The 26,277-nt window shown below is 38.5% G+C and overlaps 1 protein-coding gene across 1 annotated transcript in view; it reads right to left on the reverse strand.

Annotated features, from left to right (window-relative positions):
- LOC104276529 (thiamin pyrophosphokinase 1-like) overlaps positions 1-19,813 on the reverse strand; it is a gene marked incomplete at its 5' end in the record, with an annotated part of 63,731 nt that extends 43,918 nt beyond the window's left edge. Inside the window, one exon of the mRNA XM_009872892.1 lies at positions 19,646-19,813. Within this exon, the coding sequence (XP_009871194.1) occupies positions 19,646-19,813 (168 nt within the window). The remainder of the gene's footprint in view (positions 1-19,645) is intronic.
- Between the last annotated feature and the right edge of the window lie 6,464 nt (positions 19,814-26,277).

Raw genomic sequence — 26,277 nt, forward strand, 5'->3', positions numbered from 1 at the left:
CTACAAATTTGAATCAGCCTCTACTAGCTCCAGTGAACCCTGATCTGGCAGGGCAAGGGGTCTAAAATACTAAGTACCTTAATTTAATGCATTTTTTTTCCCCCAAGACAAAACACTGCATTTTCAAGCCATAGAATGATTTTTCGTCTTCTGAAGCAATTCAATCAGAAGCTTAGAAATTTCCTGCTAGTACCGCACGTTAGCTGAACCACTGATTAGGAGGCAGGAGCTTCTGCATCATCTCTTCCCATCAATTTCATTTCAATTTATCACATGGGAAAATCAGTTATTTCATGCCACTCACTACATATTAATCTCCCAACAGGGGGAACTTGATTCCTGAAATCCAAGACTTTTTACTACCCTGCAAAGCACTGCACTGCCACTTCTTGCCACAAAGGACCTGCTGTTTCCCTACTCTAAGGATCAGGATATGAGACTGACAAACACTCATGTTTGCAACTTTCAGTTCACGGACTATTTCTCTTCCAATATATGATTATACCTAAATGGTGTAATTTAGGCTACAGAAGCATAAAGAACAGGCAAATATGGAATGGGGATGGTGCAACTCATGCCACCCAAAATAACACTGCAAAGAGGTGAAGTTACATCAGAAGCACCACTTTTGGACTAGACACTGTACCTGCTCGAGGTCAATAACCACTCTACTGGTCACTTGGGATGATTAGGTATTTACCTTCATGGGCCTGGTTTTGGAGAATAAGCTTTCTGCCAGAGTTGGGCAGTCCGAAAAAAAAAAAGGTATGAGCTACTTCAAAACAAAATGTAACATTAACTCCCTAAAGGTAGATCTCTTCAGCTACTACGTAATGAAGTGCCTCTGATAATCTGAATTCACTACTGTATATATCCCATATACATACACAAACAGACACACAAGTCCTGTCCACACTTACAGACGTGCTTCCATCCACAGGAAACATATTTTCTTTTCTCCTTTTGTCTTTTCCTGTAGAGAATAGGCTGCACAGGCTCCAGGACCAAGGGACACACAGAAAAAAATACAAAACTAATGTCCATAATAGTTCTCTTCTACATATGGGAAAAATTCACAACCCTTTGTTGAATATTACTTCAATTACTTTCTACATTAGTTCTGTAATGCTGTTAGTCAAAGCATCTGATTAAAAAAAAAAAAACTGAGAGAGGGCTTTATTTGGTATGGTAATAGCTACATATATGGATGTGCAGGAAAGCATCCTCATGTTCCTTGTAGGTAAGGTGCTAAAAATACCAGGATCTTTTAGAAAGATGTGAAAAATCACACAGTTTGCTTCCCATAGCATAATTACCTTTCTAAATTTGAAGTTGAAATATTTAACAGATTTAGATGTAAACTCATAACAAGGCACTTCAAGACAAACAGGTTATTGAAATTTCGGCTATTACACAACAGACCAATGACCTCAAGAACAACCAGTCAAGGTGCAAATTACAACATCAAATGAAACCTTCAAAGTAGCATTTCTTCCAGGATAAAATACAACAACCCACCAATGTTGGATTTTGTGACTACAACATAAAAATACATTTTACCCACCTTCCTTTCCGATCACCCTATATAAATGTTATGTAGTACCATAAAGCCACAAAGTTATAATGGCTGTTGTAAGAGTTCTGCAACCTTATGCTCCTGCCAGCTGCTACTATATGTGGAGCAAAATAAAGAGATATTACAGCCTTTAGAAAGCACCATCAAGTGGCTCTTATACTGTAGCTTTACATTTCAAGTCAGTGATGCAACATGCCAAGAAGGTACCTATGGAACATGTAATCTGCAGTTTCAGTCCTAAAACTGATTTACATAAAAACTACAACTGTAAAAGCAACATGGGTTAGATAGAAACCTTGTTCACCGCTCTATCCTCCCCAAAAGCATCCCTCTGAGCCAGCAGAGATTATATACATCAGAGAAGATACAAACCAAGATAAATTTGAAGATAACTCAAAGTCAATGTAATTATTACTCAGAGAGTTTAAGGAAAGTAGCAAAGAGTTTCCATCTGCCAGATGAGCTGCTATGAATGCACTTCTGGACAGCAACCACAGCCTAACAAGAGTATTTAATGGAAAAATCAACTTTTAAAAGGCATAATATATCTATTCCTTTCAGTTGTGTATACCTCTACTCTTACAACTCAGTATTTTGGGTGCTTTTGTAGCTGCATACCCTGTTACACTATGTGTGTTTACTTCACAGTGTCCGGAAGGGAAGCTACAGTCACACCAGTTTTCTGTTAGAAGAACCCAAACAAACAAAAACAGTTGTCTCTGTTAAAAATTTTGAAAAATCAGGCAAAATTAAGAAGGGAAGTGAAATCGTTCTCTTGCTTAAGACTCCATGCTTTGGGCCCATAAACTCACTTCTACTGACACCTGCAGAAATACAATGCCACCTTTAACCTCCCAACTAGAAAGCAGGTTTTCAAGTAAAGGAGCAAATGTCCTCCTCTAAAATCTTTCTGACCAAAGCCCATTAAAATGCTGAGGCAGACTCTCAGTTGCCAGCCAAGTTTGACAATTTAGGAAGCAACTGAAGGCTGCATTTTACAGCAGCCAAATACTGCACTAGCAGAAAGAGTCTAGAGATGTTAAAAAAGATGTGGCAGGTTAGATTTTTTCAGCAGAGATAAACACATATTATCAGCACGGTACAGGCAGTACATTCTATAAGGGAATGCTTTCTGAAACAAGGTATATAGTTCTAGCTCTCTGTCCAAGAAAGGACAATTTAACCTGAAAAGTCCCTAATCTGGGCAGAGGATGAAACAGCTTGGAAGAGAAGCCCAAGAGGAAGAATATAACTGCTCTCCCAGGAGGAAAAAAAACCTATAGACTCCAAGAGTCCAAAAAGCACAAAACCAGCCACTGCTGTTGTTTCAAGGATTTATCTTAGTAGGACACTGAGACAGGAGCCTCAGGCAATGGTCCATAAAGGGTATTTAGGAAAGAACTTTAAAGACAGGGCAATATGGAGCAGTATTCCCCTCAGCACACCCATCCTCAAAGGACCTGTAGTTTAGGGATTTCTTGAGGTGGAGACTGTATCATTGTATTTACTGGATCATTCTTCCTTAATTCATCAACTATTTTCCTAAATCACTGCACAGCACGCTTGCTTGATGGGGCAAAGACTTGAATCAAATTAATCATATCTCTAAAATTCCCTAGTAATCCCCTACACAAGATTACACATTGCCCAAGAACTGAAATTATCTCAATGATAATCTGACTATACACAGGTGCTCTTACACTGACAACTAATGGTTAAATGGTTGTTGAAGTAGAGACCAAATATTATGCTTGAGTTTTTTCAAAACTGAATTTAACTCCATTTTCACATCCACAAAACCTCTTTATGTTCAGGATGGACACATACAAAATGAGCAACAGTTGACCATATGTTTGAAGAGGAAGACAGTATCTCTAAATATGACTTTATGAGATACCATTTGGAAAGAGTAACTATGTACATCAATATTAATTACATCTTAAAAAATACTAAATATCCAGTAAAGAATTATATTGCCCTGATTTATTTCTATCAGGATAAAAAACAATCCCAAAGCCCAGTATACTAGGATTCCTACCTTTTGATTAGCTTCACTTGCAATGTTAGTCCAGACAAATGCTCTGTGACTCAGTTTCCTCAATGAAGATATTGAGAATGAAACAATTTCTCACAAGAATGTTTCCCAGATAAGGTAACACACTTAGTTTTGGCAAAGCGCCTCTATCGATTGCTGATGGCAGGTGCTATGTAAATGCATTGAATTATTTCCTTCTGTTTCTCCACTTCTTCCTCTATGAAGGAAGGAACTTGTCATTCGTTTTATTAGCAAATGCAGCTGGGAGCTAAATACACTGGTGACTCCAACTGGCTGATTTGGTAATGTTTATGCAAGTAAGCACCAAGAAACACCAAATCAGAGCACAAACAAATCTTAGGCTAACTGTGCAGATAAAAACCTAACACACACTAAATACTGTACATTCCTGAAATTACTATTCAGTTGATAAAGATGCCAATTTTATTTTCTGGTTTAATTTTCAAATAATTTTGGTACTAAAGTGTAACTGCAGACTGTACAGGGAAAAAAATACTGAAATGGTTATTTTCCCCAAATTTAGAAACCATCGGTTTTGAAGTTCTGTTTGGCTAAGCAAATTACATGACTCACAGACCAGATAAGTACTTAAACACATACAGAATACCTTTTATTCAGTGCAGGAGAAAAATATCTTTAGCTGAGCTGTTTTGCATGGCATTTCCAATTTATCCCGTCTGAATTCTCTCTGGCATCTGTGATGCTGGTGTGAGGGTAACAATCACATCAGGGTGCTCCACAAAGGTTAATGCAGACAATAGCCTAGCAGCATTTGATGTGTAAGCAAACAGGACTATCATCTCCCTCGCATCTAAAAGGTCAACAGAACAGAACCTAATTCACTACTTCTATACAAGCCCAAGGGTTGGCACATGACAGAAAAGCCAGCAAGTTCATTGTCAGTTCCAGAATGCCACAGGAAAAATAACAGACAGGTTTCAGTGCTGCAGGAGAAGTGAATGGCGCAGGGAGCAGAGGCTCCTAATGATCTGGGGCTTTTCTTTGGTAACATCCTGCTTATTTTTTCCTTGGCGAAGAGAACAATTCATACAGAACAAAGACTTAGCCTGTAATTTAATTACGACAGGTTACTTTTTGCATTGTATGATACACAAAGATCTGATACTAAACTCAAGCTGCTGCAATAAAAATTTCTTTAAATTAATCTAACTACCAAATGTTGTTACTGTGATTAATAATTAGCAAGTGGCAGGTGACAAATCAAATAGAATTAGACCATCACTCAGATCATATTAATCTCTTATGCCACTGTTCTTTTCTAGGGACATTCTTGTTTGTCTCCTTGTTCCCATAAGCTTCCAATTATCCAACATACTTTTTCTGTCCCAAATGGCTCTTTCAGTGGGGGCATACAATATTCACTCCCATGGCTATCAAATACTGCATTGTAAACGTCTCATAGACCTTAACGATCTCCAGGGCAGAAAAAGAATCACAAAGGTTGTCTTTAAGTTGAGGAGACAGGACAATGGAAAGTTGAGAAGAAAAGCAGTTGCGAGAAACAACAGGAGAATGAAGAGAAATGGCATCTCCTTTTAAGCAGTGGGCTGATGAGTCTGCCCCACTCAAAGCTATCATTCAACAGTGCTCAACTTCCCCATCTGTGCTTTCAAGCTCCCTTCTGTTAACCCACCTAACCAGCTGCACTTGTATCCAGGCTCTGACAGCCAGCTGGAAGAAGTTTGGTGCTCAGCCTGTTGCTATCAATGGTAAAGCTCACCAGTAACTCAGGTAACAGCTCTCGGGTTATCCCAGCCTACAATATTGTCCCTGTATAATATTTAAAATATTACAGTTTGAATTCATATTTGACACATCATCATTTTGCCTACAGGCTCAATTCTTGCTGAGGAAGAAAGCGTTTACAACAGTATATAATGATAAACATATAAAGCCATCATCAATCATTCATCAGTTACAATTACCATTTGCATCCATTTATCTAATCACAGTCTGCAGTTAACTGCTGCACTTAAGCAGTTCAAAACCACTTTAAGGATGGAAATGTTGAGGATAACTACTGCATAATTACCTTCACATGTTGTAGCACTCTGCTAACTCGTATTTCTGTCCCTTTTCAGGTTTAATGTGTACTAAATAAAGAGGAATCATTATTTACATACACCCCCACTCACCTACACATTCACACCTACCGATTATGACAGGGCAGGTGAGAAATGCAGAGCAGTCTCATAAACTCTATTTAACACGCAACTTCAGCTGTCTCAGACATTCAGCCTCCTAGTCTACCTCTGCTGCTACTTTAAATACACTTAATTTCAGATCTAACTATAAAAAAACCAAAACCAATAGCCCTCACTTTTTTCCCCCTCTCCTCCTTCTCTTCAATATCGCCTGCCATGAAATTACTTCATATCTGTCCTGGATGTCAGAATCCATTCCCAGCCCTCCTTTCCCATTTTTTTTTTTTCAATGCCACTAATTTGATGATGCTAAACAGTGGGTCCTGAGCTAGTAACAGCTTACAGGTGAGATAACTTCCAACATTCAGAAGCCAGACAAAAGACAACAGCCAACAGTCTGTTCCGCTGTAACTACAATAACTTTGCTATATTACATAAACGATGGATTCCTGAGAATAGGAGTGATATTTATATGTTCTTTCACTTTTTCTGTCTTTTAAAGAAATGTTGTAATATCCAGCTTTCTCCACCAAAATTAACGCTTGTCTGAAGAGCACTCTAAAAGGTTTGGGGGATTAAATCTAGCTCTTCCTGCAATGCCAGTACTGTCATTCCAACCACTGAACCATGCAAACACACAACCACTACTTAACAGTTTTCTCTACAGCTTGAGCTCAGGTAACAACATGGGAGGACACCTTCCCTTTCCCCTCCACATTCAGACTGACTCTTAACAAAAAGGACAGTTGACAGGGTGCTTTACTATACCTAATGTTCACAATGCAATCTCAGATGAACCTCTTCCTCTCTGGTCCTCTCCTTCCTTTTTGCATCTCTATGTGCCTGTCAGAATGCTGTAGTGGGTCGTGCACTTGCTAGGAAAGTCAGCTGCAGTTGCTAGAAATAGCTGTATTTTAAAAGAACCAACCAAAGCTCAACAATTTAGGCTTCTAGAAGAAAGTTAATAACGGATGTTGTTGATGAAGCCTGGCCTACAGACACTGGAGATTACAGCTGAAGTGGGTGAGCACACAAACAACCTCCTGTTTGGGTACCCTGGGTGACAGAATCAACTTTCCAAGCAGCAGCAGCAGCTGAGAGGGCAGGACCCACACTCCAGCAAAAGCTTGGCTGGGTCCCATCACTCTCATCCTCCAAATCTGCAGGCATCCACTAAAAACTAATATGCTCTCTAGCCCTGGATGTCAGCTGTGCTGTGACAAAAAAGAAACAAACCAACAAAAAGAAACCAGTCAACCACCCCATATAACGTGTGAAGTGCAGGCTGCACAACCTATTCTGTAGATGGCACTGCACGTTAAACAATGTTTTTCTTTTTTCACAGCAGAATTTCTGAAGATACTAATCCAGATGCAGCCTCTAACACATACAGAACATACATTTATTTAAAATCAGGAATCATTCCCTGGTATTAACTTCCAACTGCAATTCCAGAAGTCATCTCACAATAGCATCTAACTTTATTTATCGCTGTCATATGTGCCTACCAGGCAGGACAGGGTGCACTGTACAGACACAACATAGTAGACAGTCCCTGTGCCAATGAGTTAAAAAGACAAATAGAAGGAGAAGAGAGACAGCTTACTAATGAGAGCTAATGATGTGTTCCATCCAGCCTTTCCTGGATGCCCAGCCTGGTGTGGTAACCACTGAGTCAGCAAGTGGTGCTGTGCCATGATGATGACAATTAAGTTTTCGGGGTGTTTTTGTTTGTGGTGTTTGTGGTTTTTTTCAAAAACTATCTTCGTTATTAGTAATTTCTGAAGGATTTGTTGAAAATGGCATCTGAGGAGGCAGACCACAATATTGGCAGAGAAATTCAGGAAACACTGGTGCTAAACCAAGACTGGCAAACATCTAGGGAATCTTTACCCCAGGAAGTTAGAAAATGGCTTAAAATGGAAAAAGTGAATTTTACAATAGTGAGTAAAGTTCTTCTGAGGCGATTTCAGCTGGGACACTAAAGCAATTGTGTAGGCATTGAAGGGAACACAAGCTAATCTAAAGATTCACTGACAACAGTGTTTGCTTGAGATAGCTGGGATGTAAAATTAATTACCAGCAGGAGAGCTCCCACAAATCCAAGACTAGTCTTAAATGGTCCAGAACTGTTCCGGAACTATGTGAACATAAACACACAGGGCCAAAAAAGCAGCAGCAAAGAGAAAGTGGCACGCACAAGCTCTGAATAACCAATCAACCTTCCTACTATACATTGCAAATGAGAAATATAAATCTCTACATAAGCTCATGACAGAAAGCTGTCTTTTAGAGTATTGCCAGCATTTGTTGATTTGCACTTGCCAGAAAAACCCAGTTTGGGGGCTTTTGGAATGTTAAAATGTAAACAGAGCAAGCCTTCACATTTTAAAATAAAAAAGGAACAATACTTAATTATTCTAGAGCAACTAAGATTTATGTTGACGTTAGTATTTCATATATTCTGGCCCATAACATGATGTGGAAAATTTTCCCTATTCCCTAGTGAGTGCCTTGCACTGGCTGCATACAGTTTTAATGCGGATTGAAAATCTTGCTTTATCTATGACAGACAAAGCCACAAAATTGTGGGAAGTTTTTAGCACTCCTAAAAAATAAATCAAATCCACTGTGGTTGATTTGCTCTATGCAGAGTGCTTTGTTGTCTTAAAACTATGCAGACATGTACCATATTCTAATGCTTTTGGCTACTTTAATGAAAACTTTATGATTGTTTAAAAATTCTGGTAGGCATCCAGAACCCTTTTTTTTTTCCCCCAGAATCCTCATATGAAAAATTTACTTGATGCATGGACCTGACAGCTGTATTGGTAGGAAGCCACATCTGTTGAACTACAGGTAAAGAAGCCAGATGCGAGAAATACTTGAAAGTCATTTGTCTTACCATGTCTTTACACTTTGCCCAGACACTCAACAGTAAAATCAGGAGAAATTCATGTAAATTACTACAGTCAACCAGCAACACATAAAAAATGTGCCGAGCTAGAAAAGGGAGCTTTATAGCATTGGTGAGTGAGAAGAGATATTTGAATAGGAACCAGCACTGACAGCTAACCCCGGAGACTGAGATTAAAATCACTACCTGCTTATTTTACATACAGAAAAGCCATTTCAGGGATTTTTGAAGGTTATACCTCTCACTACAGAGTCTAACGTGTAGTAAGCACTTCTGTACATTTAATTTTACCCTCTGAATAATCCCATTATATTCCACAGAACTAGCTACATGTATGAAAATACACGGATGCCTAAATCTTCTGATGAATCGAGAGCTTAAGTTACACTAGTTCAGTGAGGGAAGGGACAGAAGCACATCCAGATTAATATACTAATATTAAAGTAAGTGTGCAATTCTCTCAGTAATTCTGAAGCTTGGTATTAAGCTCTAATGTTTTCGTAAAACATGAATTGTTCAACGTAGGTTTGACATAGAGACCACAGGATGGCAAGGTGTGTTTACAAGGGTTTTACAATGATCACCTGGGGATAAATTTGGAAGAGGTATTTTATTTGTGTGTACCAAAGCTATTAATAAATTGGGCAGGTCAAGTAAAGCTCATCTTTCAAAAAACACTTCTTAAAACATAGAATGAACTGTTTCCATCCTGGACACACTTGACTCAGCTTGTTTGTGGTTTTGATAACATCTTCAGTTTAACATTCTGTCTATTACAGAACAAAATAATGAAATAGAAAATTACTATTAAATGATGATTGGAAAATATAATACATGTTAAAACCCAGCATGTTGACATTTAAGCTATTATAATCCAATTTCAAAACACATGAATACCCTGAATAATACCGACTCATTTGTGCCACACCTTTTAATCCTACACCAAGCTTTTAAATGCATAATCTAGATTCACAGTATCAAAGCTCTCTATAATTGTTTTGCTTCTTTTTTTTCTTACTGTATCAATGTTTTATAAAATGGAAAACCCCCCCACATTTCTCTTTAGAACTTGCTTTCCCCCCTCTAGTTTTTATAAGCAAAACAAACCCTATCTTTCTTTCCAACTCCTCTGCTTTAAATCAAGAAGCAAGCTCCTGATGAGTGTTCATGCAGCTGATTAGAAAATTGTCTTATAAACAGCATCATTAACTGGCATGCCAATCAGCAGTGATACAGTAGTATTGCTGGTGCCTGTGTAAATTATAGAGTTATGCCCTACTCTGGGGAAACCTAAATATACAATTCTGAGATTTCTTATTGGCAATTAGATTATAAATGCCATGTTCTAATGCTTAACAGCATGAGAATATATTTATCACATACTGTATCTGCAAAACACAGAAAGGAAAAAGAATTCTAATTGGAGCAGGCTTTCTGAAGAAGCTGTTTTGATGGAACCCCCAACACTAAGAGCTTACATAAGAGGAATGTTTTTTTAGGTTTTCCAGGGTGATGCCATAGGAAACATATGGATTGTAAGATTTCTTCATGTTCATTCCACTCCTGTTTCTTTGGATTTACTATTTGTTTTATGACATGTATCACCACCTACTTAAAATATACTAAAATATTTGGAGTTATTTGAAAGGGTTCCTTGATTTTATCAATATGTTCTTATTAAATGCAAGGAACAACTTCAAAATGTAGATAACACCGGAAACTCATCTATGACATACTGTCCTAGACTTGTATTGATACAATGTGACATGATACATATAGATACCTGTTAATAGCCCATGGACCCACATTCACTTGAATATAACCTACATGGAAGATGACTCCTATGAAATGATAAGGCTGCAAAGTTATGGGTGTTAGAGCTATGGCATGCCAGAATTAAAGTTTGTCTGTGAATTAAAACATTCAGGTTCTTTAGCCTTCATCATTTAATTATACAGTCACATTAAAAAAACAGGCCAGACTGTTTCAGGAAATAGTATTCTCTGGACTGCAACACTTTGAGCCCTGATTCAACACATGGCTTTACGCCTTATTTACTGCATAGATTTAGACTTCTTTGAATGCAGGCATTCTAAATTCCTCATGGAATTCTGTATGGTGCTCATTACAACAGAATAGATAACGCCATTGCACCTGTTTAATGGTTCCAAAGCACAGGTGGGTATCTTAAAGACGATACCACAGCTTTCATTTTGGAGTATCCTATGCTTTACAGGACTAAGATATATCTCAGGAATGTCAGGATGCTGAGAGCTCAGCTTGAGCGCTAAGAGAAACAAACAGCTAACTTGCAAGTAGCTAAAGTACTTGCACAAGGTAAGAACCCCAGACAATCAACTGGCAAAACCACAAGAAAATCTCACATTTCAGCAGTACTTTGCCTTATTCCTTCCAGGTATCTCAGTTTCTGCAGTGGGAGAAGCTGAAGCTGTACACATCTGTGGCTCCAGACTCATTCCCAGAAAACATGCCTGGGGCACTGAATGATGCTGGCGTCCTGAATCTATAAGCACAATTACATCCAAAAATGCTACTTAATTTTATGTCTCTGTTTCTGGTTTTCCCTGATATCAGTCTTGAACTGGTAGCCACAGGATTGCAAGTAAAGGGGTTTCCTTTTTGTTTTCATGCCAAATGCCTAATGCCATCCTTTGCTGCTCTGTCAACACCCAGGCAGATCCTGTGGACAAGCCCTGCATCACTTGAGCCGACCAGTTCACTGACAGCAGAAGTAGGTTATTATGCCTGGACAGCACTAGAAAATGATGGATATTGCCAACAGCAGAGAAATAAGGCTAAGGAATTTTGGTCTCAGTTCAGTGCTTCAAAAGGGAAGATGTCAGCTGTCTACTTGAAGCACCTCTCTTCTCATTTATCCAATCTCTGCATTCGTATCTTCCCACGTTTTTATCCGCCCCTTCTTCTCTCCAAAAACACATTTCAAATCCCAAATGTGACCTCTTTGCATCCTAATTTTGCCACTGTCTTTTTTCTTCCCCTTCCTGCTGTTGCCCTGACTTCCCTATGTGTATTTACTGCCTCAAAGTAGCCACAGCTGCTTTTACAGCAAGACATGTATTAATCTATCAGAAATTTGTCTTTAACAATTCATCTGAAAAAAATAGATTTGCTTAGTGTCTAAAACTAATAGTTCCAGAGCACACTCACTACAGTCAGTTGCCAACAGCTTATTAATTGCACATTGGGATGCCATAAACAGAGCCAAAACATAACTTTTTAGAAGCATACAATGAAAGTCAGTGATGATATCCACCAGACTTTTGCCTCTCCAGAACTTCATACAACAGCAAAGAAAAATCCACCTCTTCCACAAACATCTAGAGGCAAAAACTGGGAGAGACCACGTCCCCCTTGGATACAATGTGCAAAGCATTGACAAAGGAAGCAGTGAATGAAGAATTGAGACACTGCAGAGGGAATAGCCAGAATTGTTTGCCATTAAGGTACAGGAATAGATCACTGCAGAGGAAATAATTTCCCTCAGTGTCATATTTTTGGGGAGAAGAGATAAATCACATACACCAGTATGTACTAAAAAACAAACAGAACTAAAAGGACCATAAACAAATTGGTAAGGAGGAGTCAATTCTTAACGGTAGCACCTACCTACTTGAACAACCCCCCAAAAATCTAAATAGCACACTTTTCTATTAAGTGAGTCACCACAAGCAAACCCATTTCATGTTTTAACTCTGGGAGACTCTAGCCAGATGTGATTGATCTGTCCTCCTACCGGTCCTTGCCCTTTTGTGGTTCTGCAGAGACGCTGGGAACTGCCAATAACTCACCACATGCCTCAGAGAGCTTTTTTGTTTTCTGAAATCTCTTGGCAGAGTGACATTTCATTTATTATGGCTGATTCTGGGCATTTAAATATGAAAACAATTAAAGTATATGTGCAAGGGATATGACAAACGAGCATTTGTACTCTGGCCAATTTTTCACTGACTTTCATTCAAGTGCACAACTATGTTTCAGCTTTGCCTCCACCACTGTTTAAATGAGGCGATTTCCCAGTTTCCATAAGGGCAGGTTGACTGATGAGAATGCCTTTACGGTTAAATGTCTTTAATATAAAATCAGAGGTCTGTTTCTTGGACAAATTCTGCCATCGCACTCACTGATGAAAATTCGGAACCACCACTGAAATCTTACTTTGGACCCCCACCAGCCTCAGCGGTAGCTCTCTGACTCTGCGTACCTCTGTCCCATAAAGGTGCTTTGTCTTTACAACCCATATCCTTCAGCAGCAGCAGCAGGTTGGTTTTGATTTTCATGCGACTTCAGCATTCTCACCAATCTATTGCCACCAGAGAGACAAGGATTATCTACACCAAAGCTGGGCTGAAGCAGAACATCTATTTCCTGATACCTCCAGGCTATATTTCCAATACGAGGGACTGAAGCAGCATAGGCCATACAAGAGAAGAAACAGCATTTTTGTCTCTTGACAACCCTCTCACCGCTATATTAGCAATGACATTAATTCCCATAGTTGCAATGTGCCATGGAAATGTAGCTAGATGTAAGTAAGTGTCTCCACTTTAATTCAGAATGGTATTACTTAGGTTGTGGAGAGCCATTCACTCTGTACACAGCTGTACTGGAGAAGTCTTTCTGAGATTTTTTTATTCTATCTCTTCCTGGCAATTACTGCCTATTACTGCTGTATGGAAGGATCATATATACACTCCCTATGTCCCATTAAAGATGGTCATCCAGCTGGGCTAAACTTACCGCTAGAAATGGTTTGAGCTAGTTCAGAATTAAGGTACCCACATGAATCTTTCCGTAAGTGGAGTCCTACAGCAGTAATGTTGCCCCAACAGTGTGATCTGGAAGAGCATATCTGTTTATCACCTTAAAGCAGCCTTTCCAAACTGAATGCCAGTACTCTGCTACCTTGCTAAAGAAGAGCTGGAAACAAATCTCTCTCCTGCTAATTCCAAATATTCACTGAAATATGTGGAAGTGAAATATGGAAACATGTGACCTCCAATACCTATTTCAAGACCCTTGGCAAAGTTTGAGTCTTCAAGCTGCTGTTGAGGAAAAAATGCAAATATAGCTTTAGGGGCTCAGCATAGCCAAGCTCTGTGCTCATCAGTCTTTAATAGTCTTTTTGGTTTGAAATAATTTCATGCAATGCTAAGCAATGTCCTAGTTGCTTCTGCTGACTTGCAGTAATCAGTAGGGATGCCAGACTGCCAGCATCAGAACACCTGCTTTATCAGAAAAATATTTCAGAAGGCCTTGCCTTTTAAGAAATGATGTGACCCTGGAAGATAGACAGCAGCCTTCCTATGGGCAAATAGCTTGCAAAGGGTCAAAGCCACCTGAAGCTTTGGGAGCAGCAGTTTCATTTCTGTCACCTTGCTCTACCCAGGGTCTTAGAGTTGTAACAAATACGGAAAACAATATACCACTGAAGCTCTGATAGATCCCAGTTAATGGACTGAGAGTCTTCTACCAGTCAGCAATATGAGAAGGGAGGGGAGGGGAGGAAAGCAGGGGAGAGGAGAATCCAGCTGCGAAACTTTTTGCTCTGTGACTGAAAACAGAGCTACTCTTGGGAGAATAGCCTCAGTCGGAATGAACTGGGGCAGCAAAATATGCCATATAAACTGTCTCAGTTATGAAACATGTTCCAGAGTGTTTACAGAAACAGCTTTGCTACCACACAGATACCTGTCCATCTCAATTTACAGCCTTTCTCACAACTCTCTGACTTTTTCAGGAGTTACTCATTTTCTTTTGTCTTTTAAACTATGAATTCCCCTAAAACATAAGAGTCCACTGATTTTGTAGTCTTTGCTACGTTCACAACTCAACATCAACAAAACCCCAAGGAAGTAAAGCAGTGAAAAAAAACAGTGCAAATATTTCAATTTTATTAATAATGTAAACAGCATCAAAAAGATTTTGGATCCTGGTCATCTACCTGTGAAGTTAGCAGTCAGTGGAAATTCTGTTGCTACAGTTAGAAAAAGGTCTCGCTCTTGTCGTTATTGCTATTGCCTTTTGAAGTAAATTGACAGTGGCATGCTTTTGAATGGTAGCATTTTACAGCAGTTTAAATTCCTGCCTAAAGAAGCAAATTTGCATAAAAATTATCTAGAAAGCAGAATAACATACACACAGAATTTATATATTTATATGTTTTTATATATATATATATATATGCATCGGCATTTTCAGTACAGGTACGACATACAGCGTATCAAAAGCCTTAGGGATGAAGAGTCAATTAGTTGCCAAGATTATTTTCTAATTTTTTAGAAGAGGAACTATTTCCTAGAGATGTCTACCATTATCCTCCGACCTCTTCAATGAGCAGTGAGGTTGATTTCTACCTTCATTCTTATTCACCTTCCATGAAAGCACCACTGAGGACCTAATGAAGAATGCTAGGTAATTCTGGCATTATTGGATTTTTTGTTATTTATTTATTAGACATGAGAGCTGTTATCAGCAAGCAACCATGTGAGTCAAATCAGATAAAGCATTAGCTGATTCCTGTGCTGTAAATCAGTTTTTAGAAGAGAAAAAATCTGTGTCCCTTTGGGAATGGAAAGAATATGTATATAATGTGTTCTAAATGTGTGCTACACAATAGCAAGTATGGAGAAAAAAAAATATTTTCTCTAATCAATTTTCCACTTTCTTCTCCAAGTTCTTTTACCCATAAGATGAGAACTAAAATAAATGGAAGGTCTGTTTGTGCCAAGTGCTAGTGAATAACTAAGATAAGCATGCATAAAAGCAAGCGTACATCCTTACACAGACACACTAAAAATACCAAATTCTACAATACTAAAAATATAATCAAGATGTCCTTGCTTCTCAGCTGGCAGAATAATTTACAGATTTCAAGTTTATCTAATTCAGTCAGAGAAACGAGATCTTTGGTAGCCTGTTCTCAACTCCAATACAGCTTCTGTCTTAGGCCTTTTTCTATTCAGAAGCTATGAAGTCTCATGACAGCACCTGTACATTAGACACAGATAGCATGTGACTACCTCTTGAAGGTTTTACAAATTTTAATCAGCAGAGACAGCAATCTAGATAATGCTCAGACAGAAATCAGTGTTAAACATTAAAACTCTGATGCAAAGCCGGCTCTTTCTTGCACTGCAGTATTATTTGAATTTTGAGTTGTTGGAGATTATTTTTTGCAAAAATGAGGGCTCTCATCTAATGTATCATGTTTAACTGTTCAGACAGAACTGAAATGCTGGAATTAGTTTACTGCCCAGAGACTTAAAGCAAATATTTTGAGAACTCAAAATTTACTTTTTAAACCCAAACTCAGTAGGTCATATTCAATTAATTCCGTAACAAACTGGAGAAATAGGCCTTTCATGCCATGTTTGACTTAAAAATACTTAAAAATACTTAAAAATACCCCCCCCACCTTTCATGATTTACACATGAAAATGAATTTATATCCAAATCATTTTATTCATTGAAATTTATGAGGGTATGTGCTCCGATTACCATTAATGAATGAACAAGTAAAACTCTGCCACTGCCAGCTATCAGCAACAATACTGACACCAATGTCATAATTCAGTATCTTCTTATTCCCTTTTTCCAGGTAAGCCTTTGTTGCTCCATCACAGTTTACAGGAGGACAAACTTTTTAAAAAATAACTGCAAAACTACATGCAGCACAAAAGTTATTAACACAATAAAAGTTAATGTAAAACTTAGGTTATCTGAATGTGTCGCGGGTTAGGGCTGGGCTGGCCACTGAACACGGACAGATGCTCTCTAATCCCCTCTTCCCCCCCACAAATGGGAAGGAGAAAGGAATGAGGCAGATAGACTTATGGGTTAGGAAAGAAAAACTAGAACAGCTTTAATGAAACAATAATGGAAATAATAGTGAAATGATAAAGAACTATATACAACTATGTATAAGTCCGATATTGAACCCGACTCCCTCCCAACAGCAATCCCCACTGATGCTGCAGAGCAGGAGGCACTGGGGAAGCCCCAGGCTCAGCAGCGGCGGGAGCTGGATACAGGGAGCTGGATTTGGGAACTCAGGATCCGGATCAAAAGCAGGAGATTGGATGGAGCCCTCCTTGATTGCTTACCATAGAGAAAAGAGGCCTAAACTCTCATGATCACTCAATTTATACTGACATATATGGAATGGAATACTTCTGTTGGTCACCTGTCCTGTCTATTACCCCCCGGAGGTGCAACCTTTTACTTCCTTGTGAGCCCTCTTACTACCCGACACCCCCAGTGTGGCACACAAGAGCCAGCAGTGGCCTTGCGCACTACAGGAACAAGTATCAGCAAGAGCCTTTCTGCATCCCAGTGCCAGGCAGTAACTGTAATCGTCAGGTGTTATCACTGCCAGTAGCACACACTGTCTGCAAAAACATGCTGCTAACTTCAGAAAGTGCAGCCCCTGAGAAGAGACTAAACTGGAAAGTAAAACAGAATTGGGTTTTTTATCTAAAACCAGGACAGAATACAAGGCTTATTTATTAGGGAAAAAATCCAACCAAGTCACAATTAACCATATGCTGTATCTGAGATACTAGTTTCTCTTTTGGGGGATGCAACTACACTTTAGTTTGTTTTATCAGTATTGAACAACCACCTAATTAAAAAATCTGTATTTGAAAGGTTAGTTTTAGTCAGGCACAAGAGCAGTTTCAGCTTCGTGTTTCAGATAGCTTAAGCATTTTTAAGACCAGATCATTTTTTATATATATATATATACACACACATATATATACATATACATATCTCTCATAGAATCATAGAATGGCCTGAGCTGGAAGGGACCTTAGAGATCATTTTGAACCCAGCCTCCCTGTCGCCAGGGACGCCACCTCTCGACTAGATCAGGCAACACACAGGGACCAAACGGGAATATATAAAAATATATATATATGTGAAGATAATGCAGAGAAATAAATGAAAGAACCACAATCTGTGAGAGACATGAACACTGAGCCTGAAAGTGTAGCCTGTAACGAGGTGCAGTGTACACATCACTAAGGAAAACCCTGTAAAGGGCTGAGGTTTCCTCTTCAAAACAGACAGTGACAAGGACTGGGAGAAGCAGAGATGATGGTGTCATGCCAACATGAAAAAAAGCAGGAAATAGGCACTTAAATACTTTTTTGTCCCTTGGAAAATAAAATAATAACCCCCCCCCAACTAATTAAGTATAATAAAAATCCCTATAACTCCATATCTAGTTATAATTCTAAGTAACCTGAAGAAGTTTATTACAATCAGAATGACAAACATCAAAGAAACTGGTATCTCAACCCAATCTAGATACAAACTTCCTATTTGTTACCACTGTACCTCCCTCCAGCTGGCACAGCTGGACTAACAACCTCTTTCTCCTTAGCTTCAGCAGATTAGGCAATCACAATTTAGTAGTAACAAAACATTGCCATTTGTAGGAGCAAAGAGACCATTTCTAAAATTACTATCTTTCTGACAAGCACCTTGTAAATATGATTAAATTCATGTCATTAAACTCCCAAAAAAGCCTGATGTATCCAAAAAACAACTTTTAAAACTAATATTTAAAACCACAAGTAAGGACCTGCAACCTCACAGCTTTTATTACATTTTGATCCACACAACAGCCTTTCGCAAAGCGACACAGGCTTCCGAGGCACTTCTTTTGTTAACATGAGGCTGGTTTGAGCTTCCTTCGCTTCACTCTGGAGGGTAGAACATTTACTCAGAAATGAGTATTCCTTCTGCGCAACGGGCCGCAAAAGTCACTGCATGACAGGTGGTGAGCAGATGAAGATTCAGTACCTTACCTGTCAACTGTGCTCATCGGTACAAATGAAAATATTCAACTCTTTTTCAAATTAAGAGAACGTTCCTTATCCAATACATTCAGCTCTTACAATCCATTTTAAAAGGATGAAAACATTACTAGCCAGACATCTCTTCATTTGGCAAGTCTCTCATGTTTTGAAATTAATGCCGTATTTCTATCTTTTATCATTATTGAGCTACTACTGCCTACCACCTCCTTAACTGCACAATCTGAAACCCTCAGCAGAACAAGACACTCTCTAGAGCAGCAAATGCCCTGCCAGCCGGCACAGTGGGTCAGCCTCAGATTATTTACTGGCCAAGGAAGGTGCTGCCCTGCAAAATGCAAGAGCCACATGCCCTTTCTGCATAGGATGGCTCTAAAGTCTGGCCATGTAAATCTGACTGCAAGACCAGAGCCTCTCAATTACTGCTTTGCTTCCCTTCAGTTTTCATGATTTTTTTTTAAAATATGCCATTATCCAATGTAATCTGAATGACTCAGTGTGACAAGAGGGGTCAGGAGGATAAAGACTTTGGGGGGCTCAAGAAACCTCCTTTCCTTACAAATAAATGGCCTTGTTTTAGACCAAATTCACCTTTTCCAACTTGAAAATAAGAAAAAGATCTGTTCATTCAGTGTTGACAAATAGACAATATACGTGAAGCAGTTGAGGGGAAGGGAGGTAGCTTTAATAATCTGTGTCGCATTTTTATTTGTCTACTGTAACTTTATGGCTTATAACCAGGAGTTTAGGCACTCACAGCTTCCCCTCCCTGGAGGGCAATGTATCAAGACAGTAATGTATCATGACCTCAACAAATGCTCTATTTAAACAGCACAATGACTCCCAAATGGAAGACACATTTCTGCCTGTGATATTTCGGGTTTAAATACATTTCTCTTCTTTTTTATAAAAAAACCCACCCTTTATTTCCAGATAAAAATGGCCTGGCAGAGGTTCAGCGCCATGCCCCACATCGAAACACGTAAGGCCCCTCAGCACTGCTGAGCTCGGTGTCTACATGCGGCCGAGATAAGGTCGAATCCACCGTCCCGGAGGCGCCTGACTTACTGAGGTTCCACCGGAGGCCTGTCGTGGTCACGCTCTCGCAGGAGTTCCCGATGGGGATGAGGCCACACCAGGAGCCTTCCAGTCCCGTGTCCACGTGCAGCTTGTGCTTGCCCTGCAAGACAGGAGTCAGCGCTCGCCAGGGATGGAAATGACATTTGCCAACACATCCTGCAAATTAAACTGAGAGTTCTTAGAGGGAGACAGGTCCAGAATGTCCCCCAAAGGCTCAGGAATATTTGACTGCAGGAGTTCAGGTCAGTGATGTTTATCGAGGGAGGAGAGATGTGTGTTTGGGTTCTAGACTTCAGGCCTTTCAAAAAATTTGTTCCTGGGCTTTTTTAAGCAGAATCTGGCTTTGTTCATTCTTTGATGGCATTTTTTGAAGAGGCACTTCTGTCAAAGCTAGGCTCTTTATTCCTGTGAAATAAAAGTGTTGTTCTTTTCCTCATCTAAACAGCTGTGTTTCAATTCCTAAACAATGCCAGTCAAAGCACCACTGAAACTCCTTCATTATTTTGACATCATCTGTAAAATTTCATGTACTTCTACAGGCACGTATTGTTCCCAGAAGGAAGAGTATGTGCAGAAACTCAACTAGGTGCTAGAGAAAATAACCTAAATATTTAGAGTAACATGCTTACACTAAGAACAACAAAGTGAAATTAAAACGCGTTTTGTACATCTGAAATAAATCTTTTAACTATCAAGTTCATGGGATGCAGGAGAAGCAGCAGCTACTAATGACGACAGATTTGTGACCAAGCTCTTAATTAGTACTTATAGACGTCTTGCCAGGTTTAGCATATGAACAGTTGCAAGGAAGAGTAGATAGTGGAAATCTTTTACAGAATGAAAAAAATAAAAAAAGCTTAATGTTGGAGTTCTGGCACAATTTGCTTTTAAGAAACTAAGAAAGTGCATATGAAAACTAGCTACAAGAAAGCAGCAAATGGAAAACGATGACAAGATCAATGAAGAAATCCTCCGATCTCTTCTACACAGGTAATTTATTCTTTCAAACAAAACGATATGCCTATTTATTAATCTACTAAAATAAAAGAACTTTCTGAAACCCAGTAAGTATTCAGTGAATAAAAAGAAATCGCCAAGGTTTTGTACCAAGAGAAAAAAGAAGAGCTGAACCATATGACTCAGGTAAATGTTCCAAGCAGAAAAAATAATTTCTCACAAATTTTCTTTTCGGGAATGTATTTAAACTTATTTTCTTAATGTCCTGTCTGGACATATGCTTATTCCAGATGCCCTTGCAAATACAAAGTCACCAGTTAGAAAGTCAAAACCGGAGTGAAATATCTTATTGGTGAGATGCTGATGTCTGAGGCATTCAACAGCTTCTCCTGTTAATGCCAAATGCATTATGAAGAAACAACTTCAATACATGTCACGCTCTCAGATAACAAATGAACCTTGGAAAAGCTGTCAATTAGGGAGTATCAGATCGCATAGCTTAAGCCTGTTTGATTGTTTGCAGAGCAACAAGAAAACCAATCCAATATCATCTAACCTCTCAGGGTGTCCAGCTTCCTGTGGCGACAAGCCATGTATTTCTATAGTGGCTGTGAACGCTTGCCTGCCAAATTCAGAGGTGTAACAAATTCAGGCTTGATAACCTCTTAGCTCTGCAATACAATAACCTCTTAGCTCTACTTCTCTTGTGCAATACAGAGGGAGGAGGAAAAGGAGAGTATCATAGAATCATAGAATGGGTACGAGTACAAGCTCTCCTGTGGATATTCTCTATATGAAGCTGCTGATGATGGAGACAACGAAGGGCTGGGATTGTCTCTTCTCAATGAACATACAGATTGCTGCTTGGAGCTACTTGAGGAGAGAAGCAAAGTCTCTTTTTATCAAATTAGTACATCTATCAATTAATAAAAGAATATGAAAAAGAGAACTAAAAATAATAAACCTGACCCAACAGAGAACCTGATTAAATCCTGCATTCTTAAAAACTGTGTCTACCTACTATTTGTTAGGTTTGTGTTTCTCATTTTAGGACATTCTGGCCCACCTTACAGACAGGGATTCATTTCAACATATAGCTTCATAGAAAACTCTTTCTGTGCTCATGAAATAGATCTTTAAAACAAAAGATGGCATTACCAGAAGCTCGACAATATCTAGGATTTTATCAGGAGCCTTTCAATATCTGATACATTTGTAAAACCCCAGCTCACACATCCCAGTGATTATGTGAGAATCTTGACTTTCTTCTCTAAAAGGACATTTTCTAGCCCTCAGCTGTTAAGAGAAATTTCACGCTAGAAGCCCAAAGGGCTACGAACCCAAGGCAGCAAGTAAACAGGAACTGAAATATTAAAATGCAAACGATTTTTAAAAAACCTCTCAAACATTAAGCCAAACTTAGGGATTGATTCACTGATGCTACACAAGGCGGTCTTTAAGACTTTTATTTAAATAAATCAATATTATTTGGGACAGCGGGGACACAAAAGGGAAATGATCATTGGGAAGAAATTCCAAAACAACCCAAATAATCCACTAATTTTTGAAAAAAAAAAATAAAATTAATCAGCCAACACATTAGTATATTAAACGTCTAAATTCAATGCACTGTGGGTCTGCCATGGGGGAAATTAGGTACCCAAGCTTATCTTCAAATTTCTGATTACGGATCTTTCAACCAAACAAGATGGAACTGCTATTTGCAGGAGGAAGGGAGGATCAGAGCTCGTAATTTTCAAATACAAGTAATAATTTGTTCTATTTAAGTCTGTGTGATTAAAGGAACAATTACATACTGGCACTTAAACTCTGAAACTGTTTTCCATTTCTGCAGAACTCCAAGGTCCAAAATTAGGATTAAAAAGAAAACCAAAGTTTGACTAAATAAATCTCTCCTTCTTAAGTTCTTTTGCCTCTGTAGGAGGTAACTGAAACATTTTCACATTTCAAATATTTCAAATATTACCATTTTTGAGTGATACTGCTGATAGAGTAATGGCAAATAATACAGCTGCATTGACTTTTATCTTATTAAGTCAGTTTTGAAAAACATTGATCAATCTTCAGCATTGATTTTTTTCCTTCATTTTGTCTCTGATGCTGGGAAATAAGATCAATTTCTAAGTTCAGCAATAAGAAGGAAATGTCAGAAGATATTTTTAAGAACGCTTTTCCCACACAGGTTAAACTTTTTCTTTTGATTCTAATGTCTTGTGTTATGAGAAAGTATTTAACCAGCAGTGGTTAAATATATACCCACTCTAACACTGGTTTTGCTGAGGGAACACCTAAAGATACAGTTGTTCTCTGTCACATGTCCCAATTCAAATTAGTAGAAGTCTGATTGCCAGTAACTCATATACTAAACCCCAGTCAAGGTTGTAAGAGATTAAAATCCTTAGTCAAAAATTTGCAAGCTGAAAAGCGTATCAACAGTGTCAAGATAAAAGCTGATAGCTTCTCTGTGTGCTCAGATACCTCATGGGCACTACATAAAAGTATAAGGACTTAAAGTGCTTTCCAGATCAACTTGAATAAATATATTGCAATAAATGTATACTGTAAAACAGATATCAGGCAACAAAATGTTATGCAGGAGAGAGAGAATGGGGACTGATCTGCAGTTCTGCATTCTGAAGGAATCTGAAGGAGGGAAACCTGGAAAAAAAATAAGCTTTAAAAAACAAATGAAGAAAGATATAATAAACAGGCCTTGGAAACTGCTGAAGGTCTAGGACACATGAAAGGAGCGAGTTACAAGATGAGAGGACAAAGAAACCTTTTTTCTAATTTTCAGGCTGCCCTGATTGTCCCTTATAAATAAATCTACTGAGTAACTTAGCTTTTAGAAGTCACTGATTTTCTAAAGTGTACCTTCACCTGTGCTTGCTGGGAGATCTGGGATTACAGATAAGTGGGGTTTCTTGAGATCAAGCCAACTGCTCTGATACCTCCTCCATTACCTAGATCTTGTTTTCCATAACATTTTGATAAAACACCTTTTTACATCAGCTTTATTTCAATGATTGCTCCATAGATGGCAGCACACACTTAAAAACAACAGCAGCAAAACCCTAAATACCGATGTCACAGTGGTACCCAGGGAAAAGGCAAAAAACCACAATCTGTTTTAGTACATAAACATCTGGGTGCAGAAAAAAGACTCGAAGAATGGGTGGAAGTCAACACATAATCACCAAAGACTGCAGCAGAGAGGAGGAGGTAAGAAACAACGATGAAAGCAGGCTGAGAACATTCATGTTTAAAATCAAATGTCATGACTGGCAATAAAGTAAAAACAAAGGTAGTTCCAGAAATATTTCTACTAATCACTACTTGTGCAAGAGCTTAACTTCACCCCAATAAAAACTGAGATTCTGAGCATGATAAATACAGCCAATTTTTCTAAAAGGATATATTCAAGAAGAGCATTTTTATTATAACCCTAAAATATCATTGTCTTTTCAAACAAATATATGCAGTGCCAGGTTGCTATTACATGAAGGTTATTCAAAGAAATGTTCCTGTTGAAAATAAAAGTATCCACATTTCCAGTGAAAACTCAGAAGTCTAATAGCTCTTGTATATCCTAACACTGTATGCTTAAACTCATATGAAAAACCAACCAAATTTACTGTATTTCAAAACAGCATTCAAAACTGTTGGGCCCTATCCTGCCAGTCTTCACTATTACACGATAGTAGCGCTCCTGTACTGAAAGGGAGAGACTTCAATATACCAGTTTCTTGCAAGACAGAGCCCCACCAAGCCTACCCTTCAAGAGGAGCACTTCATGAAATGATGACTCTGTAGCAAATAAAATCCCAGGCAGTAGAAAGAGAATAAATTATAACCATTATTAGAGCCAATTAATGAACACATCTGCTTCAAGCCAATTTATGACAAGGGTATAGAAAGAAATCCCTGTGGAGGTAAGCGGCACTAAAATGAAAAGATTTACTATACCCTGAGGTTATACATTCAAGTGGTTGCTACTGTATGTCTAATGTACAAATTATCCACAAAGAGCAAATGATCCCAGTTTCACACATTTGCACATGAAGTTTTTCTAGAGGCCTAGATAAACCCTCAGGAGAGTATCTCTCTTATGTAATAGTGATAACATGTTTTACTGAGCACGGTAGGTAGATCCCTTGTTTGCCCACTGCCTGTTGCAGCACGAGCAAGGGAAACAACTATCTATCTTCTGCAGTCAGGCGTACATGACTGACAAGACAACAGCAAGCAAAAGTGCAAAAAAAAAAAGTGAAAGCAGATTTCTCTCTGGAGACTGCAAGCAGTTAAAACTGCCAGCAGCGTAGACACTGCTAACATGCACACAAATGAAGAGATAAAAACACTCTATTAAGCAAATAAGATACCTGGGAATACAAAAGCTACTTTAAAAGGGAATTTAGGCGGTTTAGCTTCTTTTCATAGACATTATCTTAAAGACCGACAAATGCCATAAATACTAATTCTTGTTCTACTCTGAATACTACCCTAAAAAGAACCTTGTTCTGTTGAAACTTCCCACTTGCAAATGAAATTTCACAACTTTTTCTTCTGTTTAAAATAAATCAATGCAAAATACACCACAAATGCAGCATGAAACTACGATAATGAAGAACGGGTTGCTCATTCTCTAAATTCAAGAAAGTCTTACACTGGCCCAGTGTGACATTTTATCCTTGAGTTTGTGCATTTGATGCCCTACCCTCAGCAGGCCCATCATTAAAGGTTTAATTAGCATTTTAGTGATGCCTTAAAAAAAATCAGAACCATTTTCTTTATATCCATTTATGAGACTACAGAGTACAATAGATTTCAGATAAGAGTGAAAAGTAGACAAGCTGCTCAAGATTTCATATTGCCTGTATAATTATTATGCAATGTCACAGTTAAATTGCCAATCTAGAGAGGCCTTTACTAAGGGCACTAATATACTATAATTCCTAAGTGATGAAAATTACACCATAATCTTCCTTATCATCCACCAGTTCATAATACATTTATTTTCACTGCTCATTCTTCTTCATGCATGTCTACAGGGGAAGAGTCCAGAGGATCTCTTCTACTTAGACTACATTGTCTTATTTTCCTTGGTATTAGAGAAGTGTGGGAGTTAATGTGAAAGATAGGATATTGTTCACCTAACCTGTGGCAAGAAACAATTTCTTCTTCGTAGCATTGAATTACTAAGTATTGCTGGAAGGCACCTTTATGCTAGGCAAGAATACACAGAATTTTTGTGTGAGTATATAGCGCTAGGGGTTTTTTTGATTGTTTGTTTTTTGAAAGTGCTTAGGTTCTGTTACTATACAAGAAAAAAAGTATGGTTACCAAGCCTAATATGTATCAGTGTTTACTAACAAATGCTATATAAAAATATTTGTTTTTTGTTTTTCTTGCCTGAGTTGCTCTGGTTAGGTTGCTTTCTCTATGAATCTTCCTTTCTCTTCCCTATTCCAGCTAACACCTTCTCTTTCATACAGTTCTTCACAGTCCACTCTGTGATGGAGCCTCTCATGTCCCATATAATGAGGAGAGATTGATCACTTTTTCCTTTCATCAACTACTGACCATCTGAATCTTGGCTGGCTGTTGTAGCAGGTGCATTTGTGACTTCCCCTAAGATTGAG

This window comes from Apaloderma vittatum, unplaced genomic scaffold (assembly GCF_000703405.1).
Source record: "Apaloderma vittatum isolate BGI_N311 unplaced genomic scaffold, ASM70340v1 scaffold1237, whole genome shotgun sequence".
In the NCBI taxonomy this organism is placed as follows: domain Eukaryota; kingdom Metazoa; phylum Chordata; class Aves; order Trogoniformes; family Trogonidae; genus Apaloderma; species Apaloderma vittatum.